Raw genomic sequence first — 23,400 nt, forward strand, 5'->3', positions numbered from 1 at the left:
CTGTGGTGCCCCTGCCCTCTGCCTTGAAGCCTCTGGCCAGCTGCTCATGGGGCCCTCGTGGGGAGGCGTTGGTGGGGGAAGGAAGTTGATGTCAGGGTGTTCCCCTCCCCCAGAGACGGCTCTATGTTTTTTGCCGCCCCAAGCATGGCAATCAGGCAGCCTTCGGCGGCACGCCTGTGGGCGGTCCGCTGGTCACGTGCATTCAGCGGCGTTTCTGCGGGTGATCTGCCAGTCCCGCACCTTCGGCATACCCCGCCGCCAAATTGCTGCCAAAGCCGCGGGACCGGCGAACCTCCTGCAGGCATGCCGCCGAAGGCTGCCTGACTGCCGCCCCCCGCGGCTTGCCGCCCCAGGCACGCGCTTGCTGCGCTGGTGCCTGGTGCCGCCCCTGCCCTCCCGCCATGTAGCCCATCTCTGCAGAGCGGGGGAGGAGGGATAGGTCTTGGGAGATAGACAGAGCTGCTAGCGACTGTGGCTGTTCACGAGCCTTCAGACTTATGAGTGCCACTGTGCTTAAAGAGACAACGCACAGTCTCTCATACACTTCCCCAGTAGCCAGCACATACAGAAACACTCTCTCTCTCTCACACTCACACACACACCTCCCGACACATACTTGTGTTATTGTTGTTACTTCTTGGTACTTCTTGCAATGCACATATATTCTCTGTAATTTTATTCTTTCAGAGTGCTGTTATTTTAGTTTTTTGACTGGTCTATGCATTTCATAATTTGATTTCTCTGTTATTCTTAAATTTAATTCTTTAAGTAGTTAGTTCTAAAATGCCTAACTTATCCTGGCTTGAGTAATTATCCCTATGGTAACTTTTAAAAATATATAAATTATATCTAGGTTTTTATTTCTAGTGGTGGCACACAGCCGCACATTACCTCGATATTGGTCCACGTAACAAAATTAATTCCGCACATGGAAGGAAAAAATTAGAGGGAACATTGGACCAAAGTCCTATTGCAAGTCAAAAAGAAACTAGTCTTTCTGTGCCTCAGTTCCCCATCTTTAAAATGGAGGTGATAGGACTTATCTATCTGACTGGGATGTTGTGAGGATAAATCAATTACATGATTATGAGGTGCTCATATATTATGGTAGTGGGCCATACAAGTACCTTGGATAAATGCTTCAGGTTAGAGGCAGGACTGAACTAAAACCTCAGGTTTGAAATACCTCCCACCCCAAAGTTCAAATCCCTTTTTTTTTTTTTGCTTTGGGGTCATCTTTACTTCAAAGAGAAGCTGCAATTACTACATCTAAAGGACAGTCCAACAGAAGCGATATGCTTCCATCATTTTACAATGCTCTAGTTCAGGGGCAGGAACACTTTTTGGCCTGAGGGCCACATCGGGTTTCTGAAATTGTATGGAGGGCCGGTTAAGGGAGGCTGTGCTTCCCCAAACAGCCAGGCGTGGCCCGGCCCCCACCCCCTATCTAACCCCCCCTGCTTCTCGCCCCCTCACAGCCCCCCCGGGACTCCTGCCCCAGCCTACCCCCCCATTCCCTGTCCCCTGATGGCCCCCCCCCATCCATCCCTCCCTGTACTCTGACCACCTCCAGAACCCCCGCCCCTGACTGCACCCCGCCGCCCTATCCAACTCCTCCTCTCCTTCCTGATTGTCCCCCCGGGACTCCTGCCCCCATTCAACACCCCTTTTCCCTACCCTCTGATCGCCCCAACCCCTATCCACACACCCCTGCTCCCTGCCCCCTTACCGCGCTGCCTGGAGCACCGGTGGCCGGTGGCACTACAGCAACGCTGCCCAGAGCACCAGGACAGGCAGCTGTGCTGCCCGGCTGGCACCAGCCACGCCACCGCGCAGCACAGAGCACCGGGTCAGGCCACGGCTCTGCAGCCCCGCCGCCCAGAGCATTGCGCCGGTGGCGCAGTGAGCTGAGGCTGTGGGGAGGGGGAACAGCAGGGATGGGGCCGGAGGCTAGCATCCCTGCCCAGGAGTTCAGGGGCCGGGCAGGAGGGTCCTGCAGGCCGAATGTAGCTTATATAGATTGATATAGATTATATAGATTGATATAGAAGGCCATTATCATGACAATACTAGAATAGGTTCCTGCAGAAACCATCTCAAAATCTTTGTGTGACATTTCCTCTCATGTTCCATTCCATTCTACGCTATGAAGCAGTCTGGCTGTATGCAAAATATCCTCATTTTTCATGTCCCGTTGATGTACAACACTTACCAAAATATGGCTCGTTGGGACATCCTTTCAATCGCACTCCCTTATGGGTGCATTCAATCAGAAAATGCCTGACAAGCTCATTTGACAAATCCCCAACTGTGGAAAAAGGGAAAACAAACACATGAAGTAAGCCAATGAATAAGAGATGGGGGGGTCACAAATTAGAAGGTGTTTATGATATCTGCCTTCCTTAGAACAAGTGAATGCTCTATACATAGCATTCAGACAGTGCACTAGCTATCCTACTGCTGTGTCACCATCCGAAATGAAACAGGCATTGTATAGCACGTTATCTACTCTGCCTCTAGTTGACACCTAGATGGGTACCAGTGTCCAAAACCTCCAGGATGTGTCTTAACATTTTATAGGAACCAGTAGGTCAAAAAAAAAAAACTATCTGGTTGTTTCTTTTTTTCCTGAAAGTAAGGGAAGAAATAGGTGGGGCTGGAAATCAAGTCAAGACAAAAAATCAATAGCAGCTATGAAAAAGAAATATGGAAGAAACAAGATCAGAAATTCTGACGTATTCACTAATGACAAGAGCTGGCAACTGGGTTACAATGAGGAAAACAAAACAAACACACACACACCGTTGACATAGATCTAAAACTAGTAGTAGGCCAGGTCTGTACTCAGATTAAAATATTAGAGTAAAAGATTTACAGTGTGCCAACTCTCATGATTTTATCATGAATCTCATGATAGTTGATATTTTAATTAATGCCCTACTTCATGGAGACAAGATTAGATGAGAATCTTGGTTTTCATTTAGAAAAAGGAAGTTTCTATCCATCATGATTGCAGAGAAAAGCTTGAAACTGTAACCTAAATACTCAAAATCCTGGAGGCAAATCAAAAAGACCCAAGAGTTACCCTTAAAAATCTCATTAATTTTAAGCCAAACTCATGATTTTGGGGGCCTGATTCATGACTTTTCAAAGCTTGGGGTTGGCAGTAGTGAACATTTGGTGCTACACATTGGCAATGAAAGGGTCATTGTATGGTGATGCAGCAAAGTGGCCCAATAACAGATGGACTTCAATATCAAAAAAAGATTATAAATATTCCCCTTGTCTCTGATATTATCAGTTGCAGACCAGGAGACACATGACATCCGGCGATTTCATTGACGACGTTCAAGCTGCATAAATGAGTGCATTGGTTTCTATAGCAGAAACAGTTCAAGAGCCAAAATTGGCCCTTGAAGAACTGCTTACAGGAGAAAATTTGGATGCTTTATGATGCCACAATGCCAAAAGAAAAGGTGGTGCGGGGAAGACAAATTTCTGCTCTCTGGGAAGGGCTGGTGGGAATTAGACCGGTTGGGAAACTTAGAGCCAGTGGTACAGAAGTTGCTGGCCATCTCCCCGCTTTTTACAGCATGATTTATCCAGTTTATGTAAGAGCAGGAGACAGACCTATTGGTTCTGTCTACAATAGGCTTTTTAAAGTTTCCCACTATTGCTACCATTAGTGCAGCTTAACCAGTGTTAGCAACTTAGCTAGGGTAGACAGGTTGCCAGTGGCCACTGGTACTTGAACTACCATGTCATGTAGGCCTTCTCAGGCTCAAATTAGACAACATGGTGGTTAAAATACCCACAGCCAGCCTTCATTAGAGTTCTCAGTTTTGCGATCACCAGTGGAACTTCACTGTCTAGCACAGACAAGACCAATGTGGCTGTTAAGCTGTTGTTAGGTGACAGAAAACAAAGAGGAATAAATGGTAAATTTTCCTCAAGGCAAAAGGTTAACAGCAGGGGGTGCCTCAAGGTTCTCTACTAAGTCTTGTATTGTTTCACATATTTATTAAAGATCTAGGAAGGTAGGAGCAGTAGGGAGGTTTCAGACAACTGATACCAGACACCTCTGTGTTCTTGGGGAACCAGGGTGCAGTATCCAGCCTGACTCATGAAAGACACCCCCCTCCACCTCTGTTTAAACCAAAACCCATCAGAGAAAGAAAAAAAAAACTTGCAGAGAGCAGTGAAGGGCATTGGGAAACACACCTAGACCTCTCCTGACAAGGGTGACAAGATTAAGACATCTCCATTAGCATACAGAATGGAGAGCAGAGACAACTCCCCTAACCTCATCTGCATGAAAGATGGGACAGGAAGACATCTCAATTTACATACAGAATGGAGAACAGAGAACCACACTGAATTCTGTGACCAGAAAAAGCAGGGAAGCACTGCATCATGGGAAGCTCTGCTCTAGATGCTAATGAACCTATGTCTGCACACACCCGGCTCAGCAATTATCAGACCAATTCTAGTAATGAATCCTTAATTGATATCCAAATACTGAAGCAGCCTAGATGCATTGTGAGCTCCCTGGAAGAAAACACCACCCATAGCCAAGAGTGATCAGCTCTTATTGTCTAGTCTAAAGAAAACCCTTATCATCAGCTTACCTATAAATAAATCTATTGTTCTCCCTTGAACAACTGTATTTTCTCTACAAAAATCCCTATTCACCCTCTAGTCAGGGTTCTGATGCTTAGATCCAAACTATGCATCAGTTCCACTGGAACTCCATCTTCTCCTGACTGATCGTGCTGGGGGCTCTGCCTGTCTCCAGCATTCAGGACCCTCCGCTACCACCATCACCTGGGAACCCCGACCAGTTCAAGCCTCATGGAGAGGGTGAGATTCCCCCCCTCTTTCTCTCTATTTTCCTTTCTACCTTAGGTATTAACCTTTAATCATTTATGTTATGTTGGTTTAGCTCTCTTTGTGTAGTTATCACTATTATTCAATAAATAACTTTTATGGTTAAGTTGGTTGCTTCTCTCTCTCTTTCTGAACTTTACTCTTTTGTGTTTTTAGCTTTCCCCATTCACTCTACAGCAACGCTTCTTTTACCTAAGCTAAAGATCTCTGCAGCCCCCAAAATACTGTGGGGTTTGCTCATCAAGTAGGTTACTGCCAGTACAATTGTGTTGTGAGAGTGGGGATAGGGACGGGCTGAATCTGGGACGCATAAGGGTAACAGCTTGAAAGTGCTGCTTGACCCAGTTTATGGAGCCCAGGGGCATATAAGAAGAGTCAGCTTGAAAGTGCTGCTTCATCCAGCCCAGTGAGTCCAGAGACATAAAAGGGGTCAGCCTGACAGTGCTGATTGACCCGGTCCACTCAGACTTGCTCTGTTAATGTATGTGTGGGTGTGTTCATCCGGTTTTGGGGCTGAAGAAACCCAGCCCTAGGGAACCTAGATCCTGCAGGATAGCTCCATTTGTGAGGGGACTTGCAGCAGGGAGAAGTAGATCTCCATATGAAAGCACAAGTGACACAAACAGTACATTGACAGAATTACAGAATCCCCTTCCCCAAAAGAGTCACCCGAATAAATGAGCATACCCCAAAGTAATGGGCAACTCTCGTAACATGACACAAGGTTATTTAGGTTAGTCAGGATTGGAGAGGACTTTGAGGAACTCTGGAGAGACCTAAATAAGCTAGGTGAACAGGGAACATGATGGTAAATGGAGTTCAATGTCAATAAATAGAAAGTAGTGTAAATTGGAGGGAAATTCCATATGGCTTACAGGGTTCTAAAGTAACTGTATCAACACAAGAAAGGGACCTAGGTGTCATTGTAGACAATGGAAACCACAACTCAGTGTGCAGCTAAGTGTGGTCACCAAAGCAAACAAGATGTTAGGATACATAAGAAATGGAATAGAGAATAATACGGAGAATGTTATAATGTTACTATATAAATCAATGGTGCAGCCTCATCTGGAACGTTATGTGTAGTCCTGATTACCCCATCTCACAGATACTACAGAAGGGTAACGAGAATGATCAGAGGCCTGGAAAAAATTACTAGATAGAGAAACTGAAAAGATTGGGATTGTTTCTTTTAGCAACAAGATGAATAAGTGGTGACATTATGGAAGTGAATAAAATACTGAAGAGTATTGAGAAGGTAGATCAGGAACTACTGTTCTTCCTGACTCAAACACAAGAAGAAAGCGACTTTGAATTAAATTAAAATGTGGCAAATCCAAAACTTATAAAAGGAAATACATTTTACCCATCATGTAATTAGACTCATTGCCACAGGAAGCTGTTGAGGCCAAGAACTTAGAAATATTTTTTAAAAAGGGATTTTAAAAATATGTTTATCAGAGTTATATTAATGATAAAATTTTGGAAAGTATATTAAACCTCATATTTCAGGATATGTGCCAATCTCTAATTATTAAAGATCAGCATGAATGTGGGGAACAGATTATCCCACATCTGTCTATTCCAGGGTTCTTATACCTTGCTGTGAAGCATCTGGTACTGACATTATCAGAGGCAGGATATTGAACTATACTGGCCTTCGGTCTGATCCAGTGAGGCAATTCCTATGTTCCTATGCTCCTTTTAAATCTGGAATAATGAAATCCAAGCGCCAGACCAAAAGTGCACTTGAAATAATTGGAAGAAGGAACAAAGGGCAGAAACGCTCCAAACAGACATTAACAGCTGCTATTTTTCAGTCAGTCAATCTAATTTCCTGCAGTTCTTTACCTCACTGGGCAACATTTACCAATAGATACAAAGGGTTCTGAAAGACAAAAGTAGCAGCAAGGAGGTCAGTAGGCATGATCAGAGCCAAGAACATGTCTTAGACACTGCCTTCTGAGTTTCCATAAGCTGCCTAATGCATTCCATATGCTCTTTTCATTTTCCCCTTCAGGACAGACAGATATAAGTTATATGTTACATCACAGAAGCCTGAGGGAACACATCTGCCACACTGCTTCTTGTTTAGCTACGCTAATTTTTCTCAGATTTATTTCTGATGTACTGTTGTCTCAAAACAAATTCCCAGGCCAAAAAGTTCCATCTTCCATCAAGGCAAAAGTTGTGCATGGTGGTATTTGGCATCATACTGAGCCTTAGATCAAAACCAGACTTCTAATGACTGAGGAGGTTCAGATAGTGAGTTGGTGCTGGATTCCTGTTCCGACAGCATTGTACAGTACATGCACATCCAAGCTGTGTATATAATTACCAACCTGTGTATGAAACTAGCAAGCACGACACAAACATTTTCCACAATCCCACTTGGAGAGATTCTTATTCGCACTGTAAGGAATCCAAATTGAGACTTCCGATTTGATTGACTCAGAATTGCACCTCTTGACATTTTAATTATGGAGAAGGGAGGATTTCTCTGAATTCTATATAGTAGTTAGATCTTGCACACTCTATGCAACAAAGTGATTTAGTTGGGAATTGGTCCTGCTTTGAGCAGGGGGTTGGACTAGATGACCACCTGAAGTCCCTTCCAACCTTGATAGTCTATGATTCTATGAAAGTACAGATGGTAGTCGTACAGTACCTTTCTTGTTTAACTGCAGCACTGAAGGAGGAGGTGTAGCAACTTTCATTGCCAGGCCATAGGCTCCCCTGAAAGAATGGCTGTCTCGAACAATGAATGACCCTGGTTCCTTGTCCTTCAGAACGGCAATGGCTGCAAAGGATTCAGAGAGAGATTGAGAAAAGTGTTTCAGTCCAAGTAATAAACACAAAGGTACTGTTTCAAATCCTCATTTAAAGCACTAGTAAAGAATGCCAGGTTCTTTTGTCTCCCTCCCCACTGCCTTGGAACAGAATCAAAACTTTGGATCTTAACTCTGGATATGATTTTGGTATCTATACAATGCGCAGATAGCACCAGATTGTGAACCCCTTGCTCATACTGAATAGTACCTTACTATATGTGTAGCCTAAAGGGCTCACAATCTCACCCACAGTGTTTTACATGTTCAAAGCACTGTACACACATTAATTAACTAATCCCCATAATATACATGTGAGACAGGCAAATATTATGTAGTAGAGACCAGGCAGAATCAAAACTGCAGATCTCTTTTTTGGGGTGGGACAACTGGCAACACTGATTTCAAGCCCTGATATGGAGTATGTTACTATTAATCCTATTTACAAAAATGGTAAAGACTTTACAGGAAAACATCCTTTAAGTAGGGTGACCAGATGTCCCGATTTTATAGGGACAGTCCAGATATTTGGGGCTTTCTCTTACATAGGTGCCTGATACCCCCCACCCACTGTCCTGATTTTTCACACTTGCTATCTGGTCACCCTACCTTTAAGAGACAGAACCATCTTCTCTTTCTGCCTTTGAGAGACCAATTCGGAGACAGCTCAGCAAACAGTGGCTGGCAAATTGGCAAACACTGTACCTGGCCTGAACATGCACTAACATGCTCACAATTCCCTGCAATCAGAGAAGAGCCAGCACTTTCCTTCTCCAATGCTCTGTCCCAGCATGCATGTGCTTTTAGACAAAAAGGAAAAGTTGATTCCTGAAGCTATTTTGTTTGCTCATTAAAAAGTGTAATTGGGAGTATGGGCACAATAGTCAGCGTGACTAGAAACTGTTGCTTTCTCTTCTACACAGCCCCAACAACAAGCACACATTTGTCATCCTCCACCAACAAGACAGCCGAGTGGCATACAGTGCCAAGGCATTGCAAGCTACACTACAGGTATTCTCTCCCTCTTCTCTCATTTTAAGCAGGGGAGGAGGTGCAAGTAGGCATATACTTGCATTTTGAGAGTCTGAGAATTGGAATACTTTTTGTTCTGTGATCTTTGCCTGGGGATTGTGAGTTGGATTATACATAGCAAGACTGGCTTCCAGAGAGGTTGCTGCATGCCTTTGAATCAAAGTGCTCAGTAGCTCAGGGTCAGGAAGCCAAGGGCTTAACTTTTCTTTGAATAACCGTGGCAAAGTCCAGGGTCATATAACAGGGTGCAGAATGGTGTGATTCCTCCGAATACCTTTGCAGAGTTCTGACTACTTTTCAGACGGTTTCTTTTCACTCATTGCTTAAATTTTAACCAGTCTCCTGCATGTCTAATACTCAGCAATGCTGCAAAGAAAACCCAGGGAGAGCCTGATTCTGATTTTGGAGTCTTTACATTGTGCATCGTGTCTTGTATGCACATGGCAAGGTCCTTCTGCCTTTTGTAAACACAATAAAATTTTCCAAGGTTGGAACAAATGTTAAATCACAGAAATTGCATATATACTGGTGACTTCCTGCACACACTGGATAACTACACAGGCAAATCACGGAACTGCAAATATAAATATTCAGACTCCTGCATGAATAAGCAAATGCAGCGGTTTGCAAGTTCATGTGAATTTTGTACAGTAACTCCCCACTTAACGTCCTCTCGCTTAACGTTGCTTCAATGTTACGTCCCTGCTCCATTACAGAACATGCTCGTTTAAAGTTGTGTGATGCTCCCCTATAACGTTGTTTGGCCGCCTGCTTTGTCCACGGCTGACAGCCCCATTATCAGCTCCCCTACGTCCCCCCACCCCAGCGCCTCCGGCCCACCGGCAGACCCCACGGATCAGCACCTACCCCCTGACTCCTGCCAGTGGCAATCAGCTGGTTTGCGGCGTTTAGGAAGGAGGGGAAGGGAGGGAGGAGGGAGGCTGCGCGCCATGTCCTTGCTCCTCCCCCCAGCCTCCTGAACACTGCAAGACAGCTGATTGCCGTGGGCAAGAGGTGGCAGGAACAGGGGGAAGGTGCTGATCCGCAGGGTCTGCTGGAGGGCAGGAGGCACGGGGGGTGGGTGTGGGGGGCGTAGGGGAGCTGATAGGGGTGCTGCCAACCTGTTTAATACCTGTATTAAATGACTTGTTTAAAATTGTTTAAAATGTATATAATGCCTTTTATCTGGCAAAAAAAAAAAAAATTCCCTGGAACCTAACTTCCCCTATTTATATTAATTCTTATGGGGAAATTGGATTCGCTTAACATCGTTTTGCTTAAAGTAGCATTTTTCAGGAACATAACTACAACATTAAGTGAGGAGTTACTGTACTGCTCATCTATAAAAGATGTAAACATGGAGGTGGGTGGGGAGGAGAGAAAACGAATAGATTACTGTACTAATATGCGTTGAGGCTAATGTGGTGAATATGCAAAACGGCAATTCAAGAGAGTGTTTGCCTAATCCTTTTAACTACATACTAGATCACAGTTTCCATCTGTCATAGGATTCCTCCCTCAGGCAAAGGAAAAGAAACACTCACACCCACACCTCCCATAATGTTGGTATTTTTAAAAAGGGGAAGAGAGATTATATTGGATGGACAGAAGTGAATATTAAACTGTTGGGAAGCATATTTTTAACTTGTGCAAGCAGCAGCCTGTTAGTTTTATTCCTTTCCTCTTTGGGCTCAACAAGTCAAGAGTCATTCTTTGAACATTCAATTCACTAATGGGTCCTAGACTAGTAAATCCTAAACCCAAGAAGTGTAGATCTTCTGTTTTTTACTACCTTCTTTTCCCCTGTGCTTGTGCTTTTACCTGCACTGTAAGAAGCTGCAGACAACCTCACAGTCTCAGAAAGTATGCAGTTCATCATCTGCTGAAGGCTATGTTGACTGTGGTTCAGTGGGACAATGTTAAAGGCCTTCCAATCAGAGAAAACTATACTTTGACTATAAAAATTATGTCCGATTCCAACCGCCTCATTTTTGCTATCTGACATACAGTCTGATCTGGATCAGTCATAGAGCTGTCATATTCCATTAAGCAGGACTCAGACTAATTGAATGTTACAATTTACTTATATGTATGCATGGATTGTCTTCTCATATAGCAGCTGTTTGTAAAGCACATAGCACACTGTAAGTGCTATTGCAAAGACAGAAAGAGAGAATGTAATATATGTATTATTATATTGCCTTAACTCTGGGTGTGCCTGTAAAATGGAAATGGAGTTTTCCTTGGGGAACAACAACACAGGGACATCCAAATATATAATAAACTGTTAGAATTATAAACTTCTCCAAAATTCTGCAGCCTGAAATTCTGTAGCCACAGTCTGAGGCAACCTATATTAATCTTAAACATCACTAAATCATAATCCTCTGGGTGCTGCATCTATATGTACTCAGGTGAAGCCTCTAACTGCCAAATGCTGTGACCAGACAACAGGAGATGGATCAATTGATAATTGTCTTTTTCTATTCATTTGCTCTGAAGCATCTGGCACTGGCCACTGTCAGAAGACAGGCTACTCGGCTAGAGGGACCATTGGTCTGACCCAGTATGGCTGTTCTTATGTCTCAGAGTGACGTAAGTGAGGTGGAGGGTTTTTTTTTGGAATACATGTGCATGTAAAAATTATATATCTTTATATAAATATTCCCCAGAGGATTATAGTTTATTGATGTAAAGGATTAATACAGGCCACTGTACGGGAAGACTCCCCTGATTTATTTCCTGACACCTCCTCGCACAGAGTAAAAGTTACCAAGAGCTTTGGGTTTAAAGAACCCCGGGTAACAGCCTCTGGGACAGAAGTTGCAGAATTCCAGACTGCCAACTTTCAGAGAAATTTCTTATTCTGGATAGTCTATCATTTTTTTGGATGTCCCTATCGTGCTGATACCCAGGAAAAATACTTTCCATTTCCCATCCTCATTGTACAAGCAGAGATACAGTTAAGGCACTAAAAACTGTAACTTGTGGAATGAGCATAGGAAGTATAGAACCATTGACAACTGGCAGCTAGCTATAAAAGCAACTGTAACAGTTGCAGGCAGTGGCTGAGGTGTCTTGGTAGATCTGCATGGGAGAAGCTTGCTCTGTATTATACTTGGTTCTCAATACAGTTCTCTGAACTGTTAGCATTAAATTCACGTACACTTAAAGGACATAGGGCTGACTCCATGCCAGATGAGCACTCAGTTACCTGAGGAAATGATAGGTATAGGTAGCTTTTTGCCCTGCCTCTCCAAATCCTGGAGGCCAAATTGTCCTGTCAGTGCAAGTTAGAACAGGCTTAGGATAACTTGTATTGTTGAATAATGATCCCTTTAGCCAGGATCACCAGAGCACATTGTGCTTTCCTCCCCTCTGCATTCCTCCAGCATGCCCTGGAAAGTTCCCCAGTGCCAGGGAGAAGAGACTGGAGGGGCTGGCTATGCCAGTCCTTAATTCCCCTAGGGAAAATCTTCAGCTGCTGCCATTAAGACCCCTGTGGGTCATTCCAGAGGGGCTGAAGATCTGGCCCAAACTAAAACCAAAGTTCTTTGTCACTTTCTTAAGGGTTATTTAACAAGCCTACAAATTCAGTCCTCCTACTAAACTGGGTGTTTTGCCTAAGGGCCTCAAGTCCTTCTATTGCTAAGGCCAGAATTATTTTTACATTTGTACGTAAGAAATCTAGACTCCAGACACCAGAAATTTATACAGAGCACTCCTGAACAGCCCTTCTGCAGCTGAACACCACACAGCAGATGATATTTGGTATACCTTGTTCTCTTGAAATATCTGGCTTGTACCAGAACTTGGATGTATCTTGGACAAATTTTACGGTCACGTGTTTATCGCCTGGGTTTTCTGTTAAATAAAGGTAAAAGAAAATTAAAAAAATAAATATACACCATAACTGCAAAGGGCATTTCCTGCTGTTAGCTCTCACCTCGGACAGTGAGGTGCTGATTAATTTCGGAATTCAGAGTTCAACCACAGGAGGTGGGAGGAGAGGAACCCCATAATTAAACTAGTAGTCTGGGGGAGTTCTGAAGCTGCTCTGAGAAATAAAACATACAGCACATGATACTTTGACTAGTGCTTTTAGAGTTCCATTTCTCACAAGCTATAAAATATGAAAACTCAAGAGTTATAAAGCTATATTAAACATCTAGCTCCTCAGTAAGGCCTGGCTAAGTCTGAACACAGACCAGATGATAAACAGCCACATTCAAAGTATTCTTGCCATGAGCCTAGCAAGGATGTAGGACAAAGCCAGCCATTATTAAGAGGAATTGGCCCAGTCACCACTTACTTGTGGGCTGGCAGCAGAGAGAGGGCTGCATTTGACTGACACACCCAAAAAGGCTCAGAGAAAGCACTCTGGAGTTTTGTCTTTAGAAACAATACATCTAAAATCAGTGAAGTGTCTCCTCTTACTACAAACATTCACTTAGTTCACTATTCAACATCCACTATTTTATGAAGTAGCTAACATCCCACCCTGCTCACACGCTCATATAAAAGTGTCAGTTTAACTATAAATACATCCTGGCATAAAACCTACCTGGCAAAGGGGAAGTGCTTAAAACTTTTGAAAAGTCTGGAAGGACATTTGGGAATGGGATGCTGATCGTGCTCCCACTATGAGGGCTAGAGAAGCCACTTGAAGACGGAGAGATGGAGCCAAAAGAACGGTCTCCCTCAGAAGTCCTCTTCTTCTCTGGAAGAGGTGGCTGTGGGTGCAGGTTCATTCCATGGTGCTGTTGAATTGTGCTGCTCTGGCTTTTGTGTCCAGAGGCCATTGTTAGCAAGTTGTGGGCCAAAAAGCCATTGTCCGCTGTACTTGCCAGTGGTGAGCTCATAGTTTTGGGAGAGCTGCTAGCATTGGCCATGAAAACAGATTGTTTCTCCTCCAGTGGTGGGCTACTGCTTACGTTGGTCCCACCATAGTTCAGGTAGGCCCGGGCACTGGGATGGGCAGCAGGTTCTTGTTGCGGACCTAAGGACGAATTCTCTCGGCTGTTCAAAGAGATGACTTGCAATCCTGGGGATTGGAAATGGGACAAGAGCGAGCCGTCCTGGATGGGGCTTGAAAATTCTGAGGACACAAGGTAATTTCCTGTAGGCCTGCTGTTCTCCAGCACTGAGAGCTGGGGCGAAGCGGTGGACTTAGCGTTGCTTTCTAGCCAGTGGCATTCAGTTGCAGAAGGGCTGTTCAAAAAGAAAATGTCACAATCAAATCATTCCCATATGCCTTGAAAACATTTCATTGCACAATGCCTTTATTCCAGTCTTTAGCAATAATCTTTAATAGCAATAAATACTCATCTTCACAAAGAAAACAAAACCTGACACTTCTATAGCACTTTCCACACACGTAGTCTCAAGACACAATTGAGCCTCACAGCATATAAGGTATGCGTGATTATCCTCATTTGACAGATAGGGAAACTGAGACACCAATGGTTCAGAGACTTGTCCAAGGTCACACAATAAATCAGTGACAGAGCCAGGAATAGTATCCAAGGCTCTTGACTCCTAGGACTGTGACATAACAGTAAGATCATTCACATTACAAATGAGGGTAGTAAGGTCCATTGGGAAACGTAAGTACATATAAGAAGGGCAAAGAAAATAGAGCAGAACACAGAAGGCAGCATGCAACACCAGAGACACTTTTTCCAAGGTTTTGCTTTACCTATGAAACTAGAGGCTTGAACATTAAACACAGGACTGTTCCATGTCTGAATAATTTTATATATCAATGTGCAGAACTCCCTACCCCCCCCCCCCCCGCCCTGAACACAATATCTCTCCATGACAAGAGTTTGGAAAGGCAAAGACAGTTTATTCCCCACCACCACAAACACACACTTTTAAAAGTCTACTGTACTGAAGCTATGGATGAAAAATATATTTGCAAGTACTTGTTATAGAGAGGGGGGTTAAGGGTGGGGCTAGGTTGGCAAGGGAGAACAAGTCTGCACTGTATAAATGAAGGAGAAAAAACTGAGTTAAGAACTTAAAAGCATAGAGAAGGGATTTAGTTGAAAGGGCACAGTGGAAATGGATGCCAGATCTTTGCATGCCAAAGAAACTGCACAATAACACAAGGAATAGAAATAAAGAAATGAAGACAAAATTAAAAAGTTGAAAAGCTCAGGATATTTTGAAAAGAAATGAGAAGTATTAGAAAGAAAGGAACAAAGTTTCAAGATGAACTTTAAAATGAGGGACTTACAATTTGATTTTTTAATGATTTCATATTACCAGCCTTGGCAGTGCCTGATGCTGAGGTCTTAACTCTCTATTTGTAATTCATGGTTATTTATAATAACAAGTCACATCCTGTCAGACTGCAGTTCTAAGATATGTTATTGGAGATTTGTAAATATGATTCACAACTTCTCAGGTGGGAAATACCCTTTCTCTAAGCACTGGTTTTAAAGGAAACCAGCAGAAGGGAAAAGAAACCAAAAGCATCAGGATGCTTTGAGCTTGACACTTCAGCCAGCTAGCATCAGCTAATGGAAGGGCAGTTCTGAAAACTACTGTGAAAAAGACGCCAATCAGCCATGAATAGAGATGGTAATTAGACACACTCAGAGATGTGGAAGGTGAGATCAATAATAATCAAACAGTGAAGGGATGGGGGTGCGGGTGAAGACAGTAGCTATCCACCTAGGAGTCTGGGAACAGGAAACCCTATTTGGGATGGCTGTGAACTCTGCTATTGGGGCTGTTCATAATCTTCTCATTGTTACTCTGTAGCTTCTCCCGTGTGCTTGTTGTATCCACCTGTTCTCTCTCATTTTATACTTAAATTCTATGCTCTTTGGGACAGGGATCAGCTCTTTTATGTCCTTATACTATGCCTAGCACAATGACGGCCTGCTCCTTGATTTGGGCCTTAGATGCAACCACAAAACCAACAATAATTAATGATAATGAGGTTTCTGAGGCAACTGGGCACTTGAAAAGGAAATCAAGTGTTGACCCTTGTTTTTGCTCTGTCCCTCACAAAAATGTTTTCCCCAAACATCTTAATTATGAGAAGTATATTTGCTAAAATGAGAGAATGATACACATTGTAAACAGTGTTTATTTGTTCTGCACCAATATGTTTTCAATATGAAATGTTATGGGATTTTCCCCAAATCAGTAAAAAATATCACGAGCTGTTAGCACTCTGATAAGTGTGTACAAACTTGCACTGATGGATAGCAAAGCAGTAAATTAAAAGAGATTGTGATCTCTTTATGTATTTTGATAGCTAAAAGTTATTCTCAGGCAGATAAACAACTTCTATAATTACTTCTAAAATTCTTAAAAGCCATACACATCCCTTCAATACATGCACGTAATATACCAAAGAACATGCTCAACATTTCTGAAAATCAGGTAATTACTCCCCAAGGACTTATCTTCACTGCGAAGTTACCTTGGGTTCTTACTCAAGTGTTCCCCCTAACCCGAGTCACATCCATCCCAAAAAACCTCCTACTCAAATGTGGCAGTTCTTTATCCGAGTTGGCTGGCCTGATAGAGGATAAAAGCTAAAGTCTGAATGTGCTAACATGGTCATTCAGCAGTGCGGACACAGGCCTAATGACACAGCTGGAGATTGATTTTATATGAACCAAACTTCCAGGAAGAAGAAAAAGCCCTGGCAAGTTCCCACCTTTCTCCGGTTGGGATGGGGCTGTTACTGGAAATGGCGCATGCAGATACAAAAGGCCGCTGACATGAAGGAGCTGTCTGCATGTCAGTCCTCAGCAAAGCGGGATTGGTGCTCATGGTGCTGTCAGTCATCACAACCGAGTGATTAAGGCCTTCCGTGTAACTTCGAGATTCTGTAGTAAATGAAATGAAACACAAAATATTTTAAAAACTCAAATTCTCTGATATCTCAGGTGAGGATTTCATTAAAAAAATTACAAAATAACATACAGATTTACTGTTCCCTTAGTCCCTTCTTTTAACATGAAACATGCAATAGATATTATTGTTACCTTTATTGAAAAGTTGATCTGATTTAATGAAATTTAAAGGTACAACACTGCATTGACTGTTGTAAATTTCTAGCAAATGAACAAATGAGAGAGAGAGGGCGGAGGGCACATAACTTCACTACTCAAGTTGATTGATTAACTCTCCAGGGTATGTCCTCTAATTCTTAAGATGTGAAGAGATAAAATTGACTATTTAAAATTCATTCCTCACTGCCTGGTAGATGTAAGACACAGGATAGGGAGATGTGTAAGCAAGTTTCACTTAGATTCAGCACGTACAAAATCCGTTCTTCATTCCTTCACTCACTGAATATCTAAGCTTCCTATCACTTTGGCATTTATATAATGCCTGCATCTATAACTTTCACTCCATGCATCTGAAGAAGTGGGGTTTTTTACCCACGAAAGCTTATGCCCAAATAAATCTGTTAGTCTTTAAGGTGCCACCAGACTCCTTGTTGTTTTGGCATTTTAGGCGCTGATCATTCTCCTTGCTGTTCATTTGTTCAGATGGAAATACAAAGGACAAAATTGGGGTTAAAAGACACTCAAATGGGACTGGGTTGATCTGGGCTTAGTTGCTGGTGCTGCTGCAGACTTCAGGTGTGACCTTCATCACGAGACATGCACACAAGCCAATTTGCAACCCTCTTGATTGGACTAGTTTAGTTAGGTCAGCACAAAACTCTCCCCAACCCCCCAACCCCAAAATCAGTTCCTAAACCAATTTAGGTCTGTTCTACGTCATTTTTGTACTGATTTTAAATATATCAGCTAGGGGGATGATTTGTTACTGAAATAGTTAAAATCAGTATAGCTCCTAGGCCTGGTCTACACTGGGGGTGGGAAGGGGGGGGGGAAATTGATCTAAGATACGCAACTTCAGCTATGAGAATAGCGTAGCTGAAGTCGACGTATCTTAGATTGACTTAGAATCACTTACTTCGCGTCGTCGCGGCGCAGGATCAACGGCCGCCGCTCCCCCGTCGACTCCGCTTCCGCCTCTCACCGTGGTGGAGTTCCGGAGTCGACGGCAGAGCGATCAGGGATCAATATATTGTGTCTACACTAGACACGATAAATCGATCCCCGATAGATCGATCACTACCCACTGATTCAGCGGGTAGTGTAGACGTACCCCTAGTGAGGATGTGGTTAAACTGGTATACAAGTGCTTTTAACTGGTACAGTTTATTCCTCTTCCCTTAGAGGAATAAGCTATATTGGTATAACTGTGTCGATGCTAGGGAGCTGTAGTGCTTTAATTATGCCAGTTGCAAACCATTATCATTTAAAGCAGTACAAAAACTGTGTGTAGACAAGCCCGTAGTTCAATCTGTACAATTTTCTCATGTAGATAAGGCCTTACACTCTGATCCTGAAAACACTTAAGCATTTGAATAACTTTGTGCACATGAATAGTTCCATTGACCTCAGTGTTTGCAAGAGTGGAACCTAAATAAGGTGATTACAATGGAAATGCGATGTAATTACTATCCCTTCAGTTAAGACACTTAAAAGAAGACTGAACAAAGCACAAGAAAGCAGATTGTAAGGGACAACTCTGCACTGGCTCTGGGGAATAGCTAAAATGACCTAATGGGTCTTTTCCATATCTAACATTTCTGATTCTGTGAACAGTAAGCTGTATTGGAGAACAAGTCTAAAGTGAAGCCTTCCTTTACACTTCACAGGAGGGCCAGGCAAGTTATATAGTTTGAAGAGGGAGGGAGTGAAGTATTTTAAGACAAATACACGAGATAACAACATGGGCAATCAATGCTTAGACTGAAGACTATTCAAATTCCTTACATAGCACACATACTGTAGGGAGTAGTAGTATGTCAACCACCACAAATTTAACTTGCAGAGGGAAGAATTAGAAAGAAAAAAAAAAATCAACTTCCTGCTACTATCCCAAACCTACAAAGTAAACTAAGAAATACTGTAGAAAGGACATATTTTAAAAAGAGAATCTGGAGAATGGGAATCTATATCTACTGTAGAGTTGCATGGCCTGATTCTGGGCTCACATTGGTGTAAATGTGGTCAAAATCAGACTCGCAGTGTCAAAATACCACAGGACCAACCCTCAACTGCTGACTTGGGCCAAAATCAATGGGGGCTTCTCTAAACTACGTTTTAGGTGTGATGTTAAAGCCTAAGGACTCAAGCCCTTTAGCGCATGCTGAAGTACAATGGCTTTTTCTTGATTAGAGATTTAGAAGGTGTTAAATAGTTTGAGCTAGAGCCTAACATCACACCTTTAATGTCTAATCTAGACCAAGGAGGCTACCCACCCACCCTTCCACAGGCTGTTGTAGGCTGTACAGAGCTGGCACAAGGCAAATATTCTATGAAGGTACTTGGCATGCATGCTGGAGAGCTACTCAGGGCTAGGGAGTCTATTTACATAATTTTTCCTTTTCTTGCCATACCTCATTTCTGCATAGAACCTCTGGGTCCTCCCTAAACTGCCCTGGGATCATTTTGCAGACAGCATATACAGCTGTCTGGGGCTAATGCAAACTTCACAAAACCAGAAGCAAGGTCAAGGATTGACCCGGTATGATTATTTATTTGCATTTCTGACAAGATTCACCTTGATTCTGGGTTTGCTCCTTAACTGTAAAAGGACTAGGTAGGTACAATGAATCTCGGGGGGCAGAGGGGCGTTACCCTTCACAAACAGTTGAAAGCATCTTACTGAATCTCAGCTAAGTTCATAAGAGCCAATCCAAATTACAAACAACAAACACACAACATTATTTTTTCTGAAAACAAAGGATGAATTAGGGCTTGATGCTCCGCTGCTTCCGCCGTCATTTGCACCGTGCAAAGCGAGAACATACTGGTGGGTGTAAAGCACTGCCATCCTGAGTTAAGTAGCATTTTACAACCACTTGACACAGGCATAAGGCAGTAGAAAACCAGGCACTCTCGCCTGCAAAGACTAAAGTGAAGTCTCTGTTCAACTACCCTCTTGCCCCATACCAATGTAGCAAACTAAGCACTTCCCATGAAAGCAGCTTTGTTTATAATTCAATTAAAAACAAGCCTGCTGAGTATCCTGGCTGTAGGGTGACCAGATGTCCCGATTTTATAGGGACAGTCCCGATTTTTGGGTCTTTTTCTTATATAGGTTTCTATTACCCCCACACACACACACACCACCTGTCCCGATTTTTCACACTTGCTGTCTGGTCACCCTACCTGGCTGTGTCCTCTATTTTCTGATTTAGTGTCTACACTCACAGCACCAGGAACCACACATCTATACAGTATTGTAGATTCTGTGGATTCCCATACTCCTGGGGATACATCATGATAGCATCTGTTCACCCCAATGCATTGGTGCTTCTAATCAAGTGCACCTGCTGAATCTATGCCACTATATTTCTTAGCACAGTGACAAGTTAAAGTGCAGTTCTACTTAGAAAAATGACACTGAAAAATTGAATCATATTTATTGTCTCTCAATGTCTCCAGGTCAAATCTGTACATCTTACAAGTAAACAGATGGTTTTCATAATTACCAGTCCTGCAAACTCATCCTGGGATCTGAGAGCCAAACTATTATACATCACCCATAAGAAAAATCTCTACAATTAGAACTTAGATAAGAATTGTGCTGCTTTGTGATCCAGAAGAGAATTCAGCACCCATACCCATAGCTACATTGCCCCTGCAATGCTACCAAAAACTAAAAAAGTAGTAAGCTTCTTTGTGTTACAGGTGTAAGCAGGTGACTCTGAATACACACACACACACACACACGGAGATCTACTGAGTAAGAAGGTGCTGTGTTTCACAGTCACTTTTCAGAGCAGAACCATACTTCAAACTGAAACCATTCAATCTACAACACTGCTTATAAATCTCTGTTAAACAACCTATAGTGACTCAACGCAACGCAGTCATCAGTTACAAAGATGTGGTGATCCTAGCAGTATTTGAATAGCAGGGCTGTCACTACTCCAGCTTTTTGAGAACGTGGTCCCACGATGACGGGAGAAAGAAAAACCCCAGCCAGATTCTGCCACCCTTCCTTACGCTTTAACTCTTTGAATAGTTCATTTCAGTACTACTCGATATGAATATGGGTGCAGAATCTGGCCTCTTCTGATTGAAAAAGTTAGGCCTGATCCTCAGCTGCGCAGACAACTGAGGCGAGTGGTGGGGAAAAGGGCTCTAAGCCATGCCACCTTTCTGCTTCTCTGAACTTGGGCTGGCTGAGGCCCTAAATGTCCCAAAGGCTGAATGGATGGGAAATATATGGCCCTAAAGCATCCTGGGAGTTGGTTACAACCCTAAGCAATGAAACTACTACCAGCTTTAAAGGACTGTACAGGGACATGACGCCCTGTATGATAATTGGCAAGTTTTGGCAGTCAAGTCCATTTCTTGATCCGTCCTTCATCATCCAATCAGGTAATGGTACCAAAAATAACAAAAATACAGACTTATGAGTCACAGGAAACCATGTCAGAGGATATTTACCCAGAATATCTCCATATCAATAGCTTCATTTCAAAAGCACATAGAAATGTGTTCTGTAGCTTTATTCTTCCACTACTCACATTCAAGCTGATGAATCCATTCTTTTAGATAGATTTCCTGCCAAACCCTCATGCACAAAGAATAAATTTAAGACATAAAGTGTGTACCAGAAGAGCTGGGTTAGATCAGATCCTGTACCCTGTAAAAGTCATTTATTTTTTGGACATTTGTGTTCCTTTAAAAACAAAAAAACACTCCCTTCCCAAGCACAAAAGGGACATTCCATGAACTGATATTTTTCTTTCTCCCAATACTCCTTCTGTTAATGAAAAAGTATTCTCAGACTTTCTTCTTCCCTTTGAAATGTCTGAAAAAGGAGCACAATACTCCTCAGTGTTCAGCACACACACTTCAGATCATTTTGCAGCTTGCTTTCCAGATGGCTCCAGCTCCCAAATGGCACTGCCAATGTGCTGAGCACAACTGCCATGTGGAGATAATCATGGAAGGCGAGGGGAGGCAGGGGAGATTTCTTTAAGACAGTATGTTTCAAGTCTCCCTCCCACACCTGGGAATGTCAGGAATTTCTATGACAGCGTTTCCTATATCTCTGCTGACACAAGTTTTCTTTATCCAGGAGACCAAAAGTTTACAAATCTATTTTTATTCTTCATTCAACAAATTACTCCAAAGGATTATCTGAACTTCTTGTGGGAGGCTTTGACAGGGCTGAAGTGTTGATGTGTGATGCTTACCAATTATTTTTAATACACCATAATAGAGGAGGAAATGTATAGCAGGGATTCAGGCGTGCCAGGGCACATTAGCTCCATTTGCTGTTTGTAATTAACCAATGAAACAACTTACCTAATGATGTGGTGGATTCTCCACCACTGCAAGTCTTTAAATCAAGATTGAATGTCTGTCTAAAAGATATGGCACAGCTCACACAAAAGTTTGATGCAGTGATTACTGGGTGAGGTTCTCAAGCCTTTTACACAAGAGGCCCAACCAGATTATCAAAATGGTCCCTTCTAAGCCTTAACATCTACTGGGGAAGGAAGGAGATGTACTTACACCAGAGAAATGAGAAGGAACTGGCTGCACCAAGAGAAAAGGAATAGTAGGAGAGAGGAGGCAGATATGCTTGAATGGATCTCATTGAAAGACCAATGCCTACCTAGACAAGATACTGCTAAAGGCTGGGGGAAAGGGAAAAGAAGGCAAGTGTTTGGATAGTGAGGTTCATCATGCATCGTTTCAGTTCCATAAGGTATTTAAATTGTCTAGCATCTATTTTGCTAATGCCTCAGTGAAGGGAAAAGATAGGGTTACCATATTTAACAAATAAAAAAAGAGGACCCTCCACGGGGCCCATTTCCCAACCCAGCCCTAACTCTGCCCCTTCCCGCCCTAACTCCGCCTCCCACTCCCAGCCACGCAGAAAGGGCTGCCCGAGTGCTACCAGCTTCACGGTTTGCCGGGCAGCCCCCAGACCCTGCGCCCCCAGCCGGCGCTTCCCCAGTGCAGCTGGAGCCCGGGAGGGGAAGCGCCCAGCCGGGGGTGCAGGGTCTGGAGGCTGCCCGGCAAACCGTGAAGCCGGTAGCGCTTGGGCTTCGGGCAGCCCCTATGCCTCTGGACCCTGCGCCCCCAGCCGGGCACTTCCCGTCCCGGGCTCCGGCGGCGCAGGGGAGGAAGATTCCAAGTGCTGGGTGTGTGCATAGCATGGAGATAAGAGTAGGAGAAGAGCTAGGAAGTGGCAATTTGGCAAGCGGATTGGATGAAGTGAAGGAAGTGAGCAGAAAACAAGTTTATAATAATATTGTTTGAGGGCATGTCTACACTACAAAATTAAGTCGACCCATGTTAGATTGACTTAGAGCCATTATTGCGGCGGTTTGTGTCAATACCACCCTCGTTCTGTCGGTGGTGTGTATACTCACAAGGAGTGCTTCTGCCAACTTAAGAGGGGTGGGCTCCGAGCTCCACCTGCAGCTCCCCGCTGGGATCTCAGCTGGCCCCCATGGCTCTCAGCTTCCCATTGGGAGCATGGCTCCTCCCCACCCCTGGCTCTTGGCTCTCCGCCAGGAGCACAGCTGCCCCTGCAGGCTGTCGGCTCCCCACTGGAAGCCCAGCAGCCT

The 23,400-nt window shown here is 43.4% G+C and overlaps 1 protein-coding gene across 21 annotated transcripts in view; it reads right to left on the reverse strand.

Annotated features, from left to right (window-relative positions):
- The window catches only part of TNS3 (tensin 3), a 426,838-nt gene that overhangs the window by 16,669 nt on the left and 386,769 nt on the right, over positions 1-23,400 (reverse strand). For all 21 annotated transcript variants that reach the window (XM_042842646.2, XM_024099919.3, XM_065583894.1 and 18 more), the window contains 5 exons: positions 16,429-16,600; positions 13,312-13,958; positions 12,525-12,611; positions 7,556-7,687; positions 2,213-2,308 (listed from right to left, as the gene is read on the reverse strand). In XM_042842646.2, the coding sequence (XP_042698580.2) occupies positions 2,213-2,308; positions 7,556-7,687; positions 12,525-12,611; positions 13,312-13,958; positions 16,429-16,600 (1,134 nt within the window). The remainder of the gene's footprint in view (positions 1-2,212; positions 2,309-7,555; positions 7,688-12,524; positions 12,612-13,311; positions 13,959-16,428; positions 16,601-23,400) is intronic.

This window comes from Chrysemys picta, chromosome 2, assembly GCF_011386835.1.
Source record: "Chrysemys picta bellii isolate R12L10 chromosome 2, ASM1138683v2, whole genome shotgun sequence".
Classification (NCBI taxonomy): domain Eukaryota; kingdom Metazoa; phylum Chordata; order Testudines; family Emydidae; genus Chrysemys; species Chrysemys picta.